At 42.0% G+C, this 12,031-nt stretch overlaps 1 protein-coding gene across 1 annotated transcript in view; it reads left to right on the top strand.

Annotated features, from left to right (window-relative positions):
• The window catches only part of XPO4 (exportin 4), a 145,337-nt gene that overhangs the window by 94,811 nt on the left and 38,495 nt on the right, over window positions 1–12,031 (top strand). Inside the window, exons 10-13 of the mRNA XM_074985345.1 lie at window positions 5,693–5,869; window positions 8,231–8,373; window positions 8,521–8,666; window positions 10,212–10,389. Of these exons, the coding sequence (XP_074841446.1) occupies window positions 5,693–5,869; window positions 8,231–8,373; window positions 8,521–8,666; window positions 10,212–10,389 (644 nt within the window). The remainder of the gene's footprint in view (window positions 1–5,692; window positions 5,870–8,230; window positions 8,374–8,520; window positions 8,667–10,211; window positions 10,390–12,031) is intronic.

Below are 12,031 nucleotides of genomic sequence, written 5' to 3'. Positions count from 1 at the left end.
CGGTACTTGCGCAAACAACGCTTTCGGATGATCACAGTCACCTCTATACTTACGGCACTGGACGATGGAGATTGGTTTGCAGCCCTCGACTTACAAGACGCGTATTTCCACATAACTAGTCACCCGGCTCACAGGCGTTTTCTCCAGTTTATGGTAGGCAAAGAACATTTTCAGTACAAGGTTCTGCCGTTCGGCCTCTCCTCGGCCCCCAGAGTCTTCACCAAGACTTTGGCAGTGGTTTCAGCCTATCTGCACGGACAGGGGGTGTTTATATTCCCATATCTGGAGGACTGCCTACTGAAAGAGGCCTCGAAGGAGGAGGTACTTCGCATGATACGCGTCACAGCAGACACGTTCTCTTCGCTGGGCCTGGTCATCAATCTGGCAAAATCAAAGATAGACCCCGCACAGGACATAGAGTTCATAGGGGCACGTAAAAATTCCATCACAGCAAGGGTTTATCTACCAGATGCCAGCTTTCGTGCCATTGGTTCCCTCGTGCAAGTCATCACCTTCAGACATACGGTGCCGGTTCTGAGGTGCTTACAGCTGCTGGGCCACATGGCAGCAGCAACGCTTGTGGTACAGAACGCCCGATTGCATATGCGCAGCATGCAGCACTGGCTGGCGAGCGTCTACAAACCGGCAGCACACACCGTCCACAGGGTGGTGTCGCCCACGACAGAGGTGCGCAGATCCCTGCAATGGTGGGTGAACCCCAAGAACATGCTAACAGGGGTGCCCTTTCACCAACCACAGATATCTGTTTTTCTCACTACCGACGCCTCCCACATAGGGTGGGGAGCACACATGGGCGAAAAGGTGACGCAAGGACTGTGGTCTTCCACGGAACAGTCACTGCACATAAATATACTGGAGCTCAGAGCAGTGTTCAATGCCTGCAAACACTTTCGAGACCATATACAAGGCAAAGTAGTCGGGATCAGTACAGACAATACCTCCACCACGTTTTATATAAATCGGCAAGGAGGAGCTCGGTCCCGTGCCTTATAAGCGGAAGCAGTCCGATTGTGGAACTGGTGCATCGCCAACAATATAACCTTGAAAGCCTCGTATTTACCAGGTGCTCACAATGTGAAGGCAGACCAGCTGAGCAGGCGCTTCGCACTCGCACACGAGTGGCAGATCCGTTCCGATCTGCTACGTCCGATTTTTCACGCATGGGGATTTCCCCGGATAGACCTGTTTGCCACTCAATACAACAAGAAGTGCCCACAATACTGCTCCAGGGCAGGACTGGGATGGGGGTCCCTGGGGGACGCATTCGCGATCTCGTGGAGGGGCCCCCTGCTCTACGCATTTCCTTCCACAGTGCTTATCCACAAAGTTGCAGAAAGCCAGGAGAGAGAGAGAGTCCGAATGATCCTAGTAGTCCCAACATGGGATCGACAGCCATGGTTCCCCTTACTCCTGCTCATGTTGGACCGTCCACCGATGCCCCTCCCGGTGGCGCCGGATCTGCTCACGCAAGCCCAGGGGTCCATAGTGCATCCACACCCCCAAGGCCTGCGACTGCAAGCATGGTTAATCCATGGCTCAGCTCCCTAGAGAGCACATGTACGGAGGGAGTGCAACAAGTCCTAGAAAGTAGCAGGAGGATTTCCACCAGGAAGACCTGTAAGCAAAAATGGACTTGATTCACTGCATGGTGTTCTACCAAGCAATTAGCCCCCCTGCTGTGCATATACCTGTAATACTAGAGTATTTACTGGACCTCAAGAGAGGCGGACTCTCCCTATCCTCATTGAAGGTCCACCTTGCCGCTATATCGGCTTTCAGACATGAAGAGGAATGGCACACGGTGTTTGCCCATCCCATGGTTACCAGGTTCCTCAAAGGGCTGGTAAACCTATACCCCCCTCGGAAACCGCTTCCACCTTCTTGGAGCTTGGATCTGGTGCTTAATGCGCTAACGGGATCACCATTTGAACCCTTAGCCACGGTTTCCCTCCGTCTCCTTACGATAAAGACGACCTTCCTTCTTGCAATCACGTCAGCTCGCAGGGTGAGCGAGCTTGCGGCAGTTATGGCAACGCCACCCTGCACAGTGTTTTCCAAGGAGGCGGTAACCTTACGGCTGCATCCAGCCTTTGTTCCCAAAGTTTCTTCAGAGTTTCATATTAACGAACCTATAGTTTTACCCTCGTTTTATCCAAAGCCTCATAACTCCAACAAAGAGGCGTGCCTACACCTCCTGGACGTGAGGAGGGTGCTGGTTTTCTATATAGACAGGACTAAGTCCTTCCAGAAAACGGATAGATTCCTAGTCTCTCTCACTCCCAAATCAAAAGGAGAAGGTCTCTCTTCGCAGAGAATCTCGAAGCACATCGTATCCTGCATAAAAATGTGCTACGAACTTAGAAAGACTCCTTTACTGGCCCTGCCTAGGGCTCACTCCACTAGGGCGGTGGCGGCATCAACAGCCTTTTTCAAGGGCATTGCGCTAAAAGACATTTGCAGAGCGGCGACCTGGTCATCCTATGACACCTTTGCCAAGCATTATGCCCTTCACAGGGTATTCCAAGAGGATACCCGTCTCTCGACAGCGGTCCTCTCGGGGACAAGCTGCACATAAACCGATTACCCACCTCCTATCTTGGGTTACTGCTGGGTAGTCACCTATCGTGGAGCACCCACAAGGACACTCGAAGAAGAAAGAGAAGTTACTCACCATAGTAACGATGGTTCTTCAAGATGTGTCCCCGTGGGTGCTCCACCACCCGCCTATCCTCCCCGCTTCGGATCTCTGTTTAGTATTTTTCAGGAGCATCCGAGGCGGTTGGTCAAGGAACTGGCAGGGACCGGATCGCGCATGTGGCCAGGAGCGGTGCGCGCCGGCACATGCGCGGTCCAGCAGAAACTGCTGGAAAGATCCGAGCTGTGGCGCCGGGGCGAGCCCGACACCTATCGTGGAGCACCCATGGGGACACATCTCGAAGAACCATCGTTACTACGGTGAGTAACTTCTCTTTTTTGCAACATAATATCTTTAAAATGTTCCCGCGATGATCAGTCATCTCACCAACTTTTTTCCTCTTGCCCCATATGTCCTCACTGTTACAGACTTTCACTACAAACCTACTGTTAAAAAGTCACCAAGCTTTTATTTGGAGTAGATATAAGTCCATAGACACACTTATTATTTTATCAAGATATCAATTCATTATGGTCTACTGTCACAAATTATTATACCAGGTTTTACCCACTAGACTTTAGAGGCAGCTATGTAACATTTGGATATATTTACTAACGTTATTGTTTGAAATCATCCTCAGGATAATCATGATTTGGTCCAATAGCATTAAAGAAACTTTTCAAACAGGGAAACCTCATCTCTCCGAGCACATAGTAACTTTATTTTGAGACCCTGTTTTTACCATTCCCTTTTGTGGCATCCGATTCTTTTGTATCTAAATTGTAAATGGTAATTTCTGTTCAAATATTTTGAGTGTTACTCTCAAAGGTATGGTCACATTACCTGCGCTTAGTTATCTGCTGTGTGTATGTGTTCTTGTTAGGGTGACCATCTGTCTTGTATTGGGTGGAACAGTCCTGTATTTGGGACGCCAAAAAGTTTTAAAAAGGGACTCGTCTCGTATTTGGAACCTCCCCCTGCTGACCTTTTCCGCCAGCACCTGCTGGCGGGAGTCACTCCCTGGGCCTCTGGGAAGTGGGAGGAGCATGGGCAGCTGCTGCACCCCAGGGCTTTGGAAGCACTGGGGGCAGCCGCTTCCCTGGGGTTCCCAGGGAGTGCTGCCAGCTTCCCTGAGGCTCCGGGAGATCTCCAGTGGCTGCCGCTTCCCCAGGGCTCCCGGGGAGGGCTGGCGACTGCTGCCTCTTTCCCAGCTCCCCTGGGGTTGGTGGAGCCGGGAGGAGCCGCCGTCTCTGCCCCCACCCCACCCTTTATCTCCCTGTCCTAAATACGGGGCAGGGAGATATGGTCTCTCTATGTCTTGTGGAATGATCCTAGCCATTTTTAGTCTCCAAGATTGATGACCTATTGTGAATTACTGTTAAAGATTGTTTACCTGTCATTTTGTACCATGAAGATTCAAATCCTGACAGTGCTGCTTCACAGATTAGAGCATTCACCTTGTTGCTTTCTTCAGGTTTTTTTTAAGAGTGTGATTTTTTTTTTTTTAAATATATATTTTATGCATAAGAATAAGATTTAGTCATGGGTATTTTTAGTAAAAGTCATAGATAGGTTGTGCGCAGTAAACAAATACTCATGGCCCATGACCTGTTCATAACTTTTTTTTTTAAAAACTATAAATACCCATGTTGAATAGTAACAGAGAGGAAGCTGTGCTAGTCTATACACTATCAAAACAAAAAGCAGTCAAGTAGCACTTTAAAGACTAGCAAAATAGTTTATTAGGTGAGCTTTCGTGGGACAGACCCACTTCTGCTTGACTGCTTTTTGTTTTTATAAATACCCATGATAGCTAAATTTCTCCTTAAGAGCCCCATTGCTCTGGGGCATTCTCGCTCCAGCACTGGGGAGGCGGGGGGGATTTACTGCCCCTGCCAGCCTGCTTTTCCAAGGCCCCCAAAAACCATGCCTCTGACATCACATCTCCAGCTGCCCCTAGGACTGCTGCTGCTTCACTGGTCACTGGGGCCACACCTGGGGCTGCTGCTCAGGCAATCCCTGTGGCCAGCTGCATCAGCCATGACTAGGGTGGTCCACATGAACCACTGCCTGGGACCGTCTGAACTGCAGCCCTTGCAGCTGACCCCAGGTCACTCCAGCAGTGACCTTTGCTGCTGACAATGGAGCACTCAAGCAGCTGGCACTGGGTTCAGATGCACTAGCCACTGCAGCTGCAGAAGTTATTGAGTGCATGAAAAGTCATGGAATCTGTGACTTCCACAACTTCTGACAGAATCGCAGCTTTCATTTTTCCTTATATTTCCTTTATTTTAATATAAACAGTTTCTCCCCCCCCTTGTGTGTGTGTGCGCGTGCACATTATATAGGGGGGTGTGTGTGTGTCATATGTATGTGTCCTAGCCTCTCTTTGTCAGAATCTGGAGATAGATGGCAGGAGAGAGATTGTTACTTGTTCAGCTCACTCCTTCTGAGGCACCTGGTATTGGACACTGTCAGCAGAAAAGATACTGGGCAAAGAGGGACCTTTGGTCTGACCCAGTATGGCTGTTCTTGTGTGTGAGAGAGATGATAATATATTTTTACATTTTCTGTATTATAATGTAATATTGGCATCAAGGGGGGCAGTGTGTGCCCAGCACCTGTGAAAAACAGGTTACTTATTTATGTACCTATCTTTAGGCATGCAGGTTTGAACATTTTGATCTAAGTCATAAGTATTGTAAAGTTGTAATTTGGGAAGTGTGTTTTGATTTTAAACTTTCAGATTGCAGAGAAGAATCTTCTTAACTTCATATTTGCTTTTTAGAGTACCATTTTTTAAAAAAGTATAGCCATCATGAAATCTTGCTGACCCTTATCACTTGATATCAGTTCAGGGAATCAATTTGAATTCTCGTGTGTATTTTTTTATAGTAGTTGTAAATGAATTCTGCTCAGATCTTTTAATATTCATTGTTTATAAAAAATGGGTAGACTATCTGCTGAAGATTTGTGATCACTAATGCAATTTTGGTTTGTTTTGCTTTTGGTTTGGTAATAATCTTTTTCTTGTAGCTAGACAAAGATGACATGGTATACATGGAGGCATATGATAAATTGCTGGAATCCTGGCTTACCTTGGTACAAGATGACAAACATTTCCACAAAGGCTTCTTTACTCAACATGCTGTTCAGGTTTTTAATTCTTATATTCAGTGCCACCTAGCTGCTCCTGATGGTACAAGAAACTTGGTAAGTTTGTAATATGTGGTTCTTGGGGTGGTAATAAGCACACTTATTGTTTACAGTAGTTAAACATTTCTTAGATATACACTACTTAGGTAACACATTTTTACATGAGCTGTAGTAGTGGTGAAAAAACTTGACTGCAATTACAGTGTGCTGATTTTGACACGAGGGATTTTCCACTGCTTGTTTCTCTCATCTTAATGCCAGGCCTATTCTTCCATCTTTGGGTCAAGTGACCAAACAAATTACTACCTTTTCTTGGGAATTCTGATGAAACTAAAATACCTTCAGTAAAATTATAAACCTGGTAATACACTTGTTAATTCTCTCTGTATTTAACCACCACATTCTTATTTAGTTTGTCCCCTTTTAACTGGATTTGACACACACAAATTACCAGATTCACAAGACTGGTGAGAGAGTGCATATTAGAGATCCATCCTGTTGGACAAAATGATAAACTAAGGTCCATACAGCTTTTATATGATAACTGTCCAAGAGGAAATTTTAAACAGTCCATGGCATTTTCAAGGGAAAAAGAAAACAACCATTATTCATCCCAACATTGTCTCTTAAAACAGGTGCTGACATAGACTGTTGAATGTCAACCTTGAGCATAGTGGTGATTGCTTGATTTTTTTTTTTTTACTCAGTAATATTATCAATAGTATCGAATGTGGTGGTATTTAAAGGGCTTTGAGATACCTCACTTCTGAAAAATACCATATAAACCTACTTTAGTTCTCTTGATACATAACAGATGGTGGTGAGAGTGTCAGCATAGAGAAGACAATTTTACAAGAGACCTTGAATTCATAACAGACAGTCTTAACATAACTTGTATACACAGGTTAATTCATGTCCTTCAGTGAGATAAGTCATTTATCCCATGAATAACCTTTTAAAAGCCACAGCTGGCATTTCAGAATGCTGCTTGTTCAATATCAAAGCAGTGGCTGGAACTTTCAAATAGGAAGGCACTCTTCAGTAAGCAGCTGCAACTTTGAAGTGGCCAAAAGAGAATTATTTGCCAGTTTAGATAAAGAAAAGAGGTATTTAAAAGCACTTCGGGTGGAGTTAAGATTTGGATTCAATTTCTTGGTTCCTTTATAGAATGACTGCAAAAACATATTTTTCTTTGATATATACACTTTTCTCTTTTTCTTATCAATTATTGCAGTTTCATACTCAACTTTCCAAGGAACGTTGAAATTCATTTTTCCATATATTCTTGGAAATAAGTCATGATATTACTCAGGGCATCTTGGCAGTATTGTCAACCTGAGTTTAAAAACAGAGATTTGCTTAAAATCATGATTTTTAAAGTATTGTAGGGCATTTTTTTATTTCCCTTCTGATTTTGTGAGGTTTTAGTATTCATTTTTTCAACCTTCACTCTGTAAACAATGTGGGCTGGACACTTTTCCTAAATGAAAGCTCTCATTTTCAAGTAATAACAAGAATACAGGAGCAAAGACTTTAACACCTCCGTCGGGGTAAGACTCATAATCATATCTCTAGAACTGACAAAGCTGTCTCTGTTATGACTTCTTTATGAAGTTGGCAAACAAAATATCTGGCTGGTGTTTTTATCGCTTAAAATGTTAGTTCTTGTGTGTAACTCAAATAACCAATATTGTAACTCAGTCTTGGTTCGTGTTAGAAGTGTATCTGTGAACCAGTAGTGGTGTGTTTTGAATTTTACAATTTTTTTGCTAAGTTTGTCTGTAGAAATTTTTTATGGTATGTTGGTGAAACACTTCAAAATTAAAGGTAGTCCTTGAGAGCAAACTTTATTTTCCTTCTGTACTCGATGGTTGAGCCTGTTCTATGTGATCAGTAGGCTAATCCAAATAACCTAAAGCCATTTTCACTTAGTCTATTTTGGTTGCATTTTGTTTGAGATCCTGATTCAGATAGAAAAGTTGGGGAGACAAGTGAGATATTTATTCCTGCACTTTTTTTTTTTCCCCCTCCTTCTGTTTCTTCTGCCACTGGCATATGGTGACCAGTCTGGAATTCCTCCGTTTATTGGAAATAGTGTTGTTTAATACCTGGACTTGTATTATAGTGTTCCAGTTTTATAAGAGGATTCTCAATCAAGAGATTGGTTGTTGTTTTAGAAGCAAGACTCATTCCCACTCCTGATTGCAGAAACTAGGGGCATTAGATCACCAACTCCTTTCTTAATTCTCCTATGTATAATTCATTAAACTTAAACTCTGACTTTCCATCTGGAACACCAGAAAATTGAACAAGTAGAAAAGTGATTTTTTTTTCTTTGCACAGTGTGTTGTTCTTAACACAGTGGATATCTTGCACAATATACATTGATGACTTTTAACTTATTTAAAATCATATCAGACTGCCAATGGTGTAGCCTCTCGGGAGGAAGAAGAAATAAATGAACTCCAGGAAGATGATCGAGACCAGTTCTCTGACCAGTTGGCCAGTGTAGGCATGCTAGGAAGAATTGCTGCAGAACACTGTATACCTCTTCTTACAAGGTACAAGATGTGTTCTAAAAATGAAGTGAACTTTAGTCTGATGATTAAAACAAACTCTGCTTTACGTGACATTGTTTTAAAAATTCATTAATACGACTGCTGTGTATGTAAAGGACTAAACAGAGTTATCTAATTGTTTTTCTTCAGTTTATTAGAAGACAGAGTGACAAGGCTCCATGGTCAGTTACAAAGACATCAGCAGCAGTTACTTGCCTCACCAGGATCAGGGTCAATTGACAATAAAGTGCTTGATGATCTGTATGAAGATATTCATTGGCTTATATTAGTCACAGGTTAGTAGAAAGTGTTAAACACAAAAAACAGTGGTATACTGCATGTGGAACTCAAGCACCTCACCCAAAACTGAAATATGTCTCTGAGCCCTTATGCCTCTTCCTTGGAATTAATTTGTACGCACTTATCATCTTTTACCTTTTACAAAAACTTCACATACTATAGACAAACACATGATTTTCCCTTCAGCTATCCTAGGCTATTTTGTCATTCTTTTTCTTATTTCCTTATGTTAATTATGATAGAAGTATTTTTGTATAAAGGTGCTTAGAATAATGTTAACAGAAGACATCTTGCTTTTTTGTGCTTGTACTGATTTTGTCGTGTTTTTGACTTGCGCGTTCTTAAGTACAATTAGTCACCACGTTCAAGTATCTTGCTTTCAGTGGGAGAGCGTAACTAGAGATTATCTGAGGTATGTAATGGTATAAAGATCTTACTGTCATGAATTTATGATAGCCATGTTATTGAGAAGTGACAAAAGACGTGAGTGAGTTACACGGATCATCTTCAAGCACAGTAGTTCAACCACATAGCAACATACAGATTTTGCTCCATTTTAGGGACACTTATTTTTGAAACATCTTAAATTTCAAACTTCATATTGATATTATATTTTATATTGATTCATAAGCCAAATTGCCTACTCCTATGTTCATGCCACAGTGGTAGAAATACTGGAATAAAAATGTACATCTTTTAAGGTGTTTAATAAAACAGGGTTTTGTGATTTTTTTTTTTTTTGAATGTCTGATGCCTTAGTGATTACCAGATCCTGACACAAATATGGTTTATAATATAGTTTATTAGCCATATGATTACCCCCAAAGGAGAAATTTTTTATTTCTAGTTCTGGTGATTTATAGCTAACATTACCATTGCCACTAGACCAGGAATGATTATGACCTGTCCTGGACATCGGACTATTGTACTTTTAAATAACTTTCTCTCTGAGTTACACATGCTGTGGAAATTAGGCAACTTTTTGTTCTAAGTTTGGCATTCTTTTGAAAGCCGCTAGGAGGCTTGAAATGTTAGCAATTGCAGTTTAGATTGATTAGTAAGCAGAGTGCAGATGAACTAAAACTGTAGAATTAAGATATTTTTTCCTATGGTTGCAAAATGAAAGCTATTAGAAATATACTATACAAATTTATTATTCTACAGAGTTATCAATTCTGGTAAATACAGTTGAAGCAAGCATTCTGTATTTTGTTTATTCAGGGATTATTTTTTCATCTTTGGTTTCCTGTTACAGTTTTATGATCTTGCGTTTATATGCAGAGTATTGAAATACAAAGTGATGCGCATGAGTGGATGAATGAGATTCCTACTGTTCCTGCCTACTATATAGTTGATTAAGTAAGATATATGTTTAACACTGTTAGGATTGATTCCAATGCCATTTAACATCAACTGTAAAGCTGGTAGACTTTTAAAAAAAAAAAAAAAAAAAGTCAGAGTCCTAAAATCCAAAAATTTAATCAAGGGCAAAAAAAAACAAACTTGTGGTCACTTTCTCTCTCTGTCTTTCTCAACTTTAGGCTACCTCTTAGCTAATGATACTCAGGGAGAGACTCCACTAATACCTCCGGAAGTAATGGAATATTCCATTAAGCATTCAACTGAGGTTGATATCAATACAACACTTCAGATTCTGGGATCTCCAGGTGAAAAGGCCTCTTCCATCCCAGGGTATAACAGAACTGATTCTGTAATTAGGTAAGAATACAACACAATCTATAGCAAGTTCCATTCAGAGACTCTCAAACAAATTTGTATATGTAACTAGAAGATAAAATTTGAATATTGATGGTCTCATGCATTTAGGAACAAGAAAATGATGCATGAACACTGAGTATGGGAAAGAAAAGGAGCTCTTTCTTAGCTTTTTAAAATGCAGGTAGATGTTCTGTCAGATTTGTTGTAGTACAGTGATAATATGGGTAATGCTACAAAGGCAGAAAAAATATAGGTTAAAGTAACAGTCTTGTAGGTTAAAGTAACTCAGTGGTATCGAAAAGGGTAGGATTAGAAATTACTGAAGATGGGGCAAGACAAATAAAAGTGACTACTCCTCTAGCTCTGATATGTGAGAGACTCAGGAGAGTGCCTAGAGTAAGCGGACAGTTGGGTAGGTAATCAGGGGAAGGTGAAGAAGGTTCCGGTGAATAAATGCAGTATTTGATATGCAGAAGAGATGGAGAAACATCTTTGCAGAAACAAATGTCTTTGCCAGTAAATATCAAGTTCCAAAATAAATGGTGTTTCTTTTCCGAGCATGTGAGACTAAAAGTTCGAGGCGTCATTGAATTAAAATCTCTGGATAAGACTGTACAAATTAATTGCATACCGCCTTCTACTGCATGCATAAACAAAATGACATTGGTTTGCAAGGCTTTCCAAAGTATTAAATGGGACTGTCTGCTTCTGTCATGAACGTTAGGTCCCTGGGATTGCTCCAGAAGCAGCTCTGTTGGCCTTCTGTGGGGAAAGAATGCTGTCGCTCAGGCACTCAGTTACTGGCCTATTTTAAGGACCAATGTGCAGGGGTTCAGAAGGGATTTCCATCCTTTTTGGGAAGAAGAATGATGTGTATGATGCTCAGTGTTGAGCAACAAAAGAGAAACATGAGCAAATGATCTGTTGGACAGAAACGCAAATGTTAAGATGAATGAGTGGAGTCAGGAGAAAGACTAAGTGAGGAATGTGTATGTTAGATGTGCTCAAATTAAGACCCATAAACAAAAAAGAGGGAGTGCAGTCTCAGTTGGCTTGGTCATGTAAAGTGCAGTCCTGACAGTTGTGAAGGTAAGAGAAGGCCAACAGATCAAGACTGAAGGAAGAAAACAGAGGGTGGCCCAGGAAGTAGCGGTGAAATGTCATAGGCATGTTGACACATGTGGCGATAGAGCATATGGCATTGAACTGAGCAGTATGGCGGGAGAAGACTCAGCACTGATCCTGCTTGATGGGGTTAATGCAGAAAGAACGAAGAAGAAGAAAGTGAAATGATGTCCCAAAGCAGAGTATCAGAATTTAAAGGTTCAAATAAAGAGGATTGTGTGGTACACTAGTGGATATAGAAGATATTTCACCCAGGGTTTATCTGTCTCACATCAGCCTTAATCTACTGTAGGGGGCTAGAGATGGTTTTTTCCTTTCCATTCACTTGGGCTGGGTCTACATGAGCCCCTTCCTTTCAGAAGGGACATGTTAATGAGTGGGTTTGAAAGATGCTAATGAGGTGCTGCTATGAATATGCAGGACCTCATTAGCATAATGGTGGCCACAGCGATTCAAAAGTGCGGCTTTCGAATCGCGCGCCACCCATGGGGATGGGAACCTTCTAAAAGGACACCCC

This window comes from Carettochelys insculpta, chromosome 1 (genome assembly GCF_033958435.1).
Source record: "Carettochelys insculpta isolate YL-2023 chromosome 1, ASM3395843v1, whole genome shotgun sequence".
NCBI classification, from domain to species: Eukaryota; Metazoa; Chordata; order Testudines; family Carettochelyidae; genus Carettochelys; species Carettochelys insculpta.
Note: the sequence above shows the minus strand (reverse complement) of the source record. Positions and strands in the feature narration are given on the sequence as shown.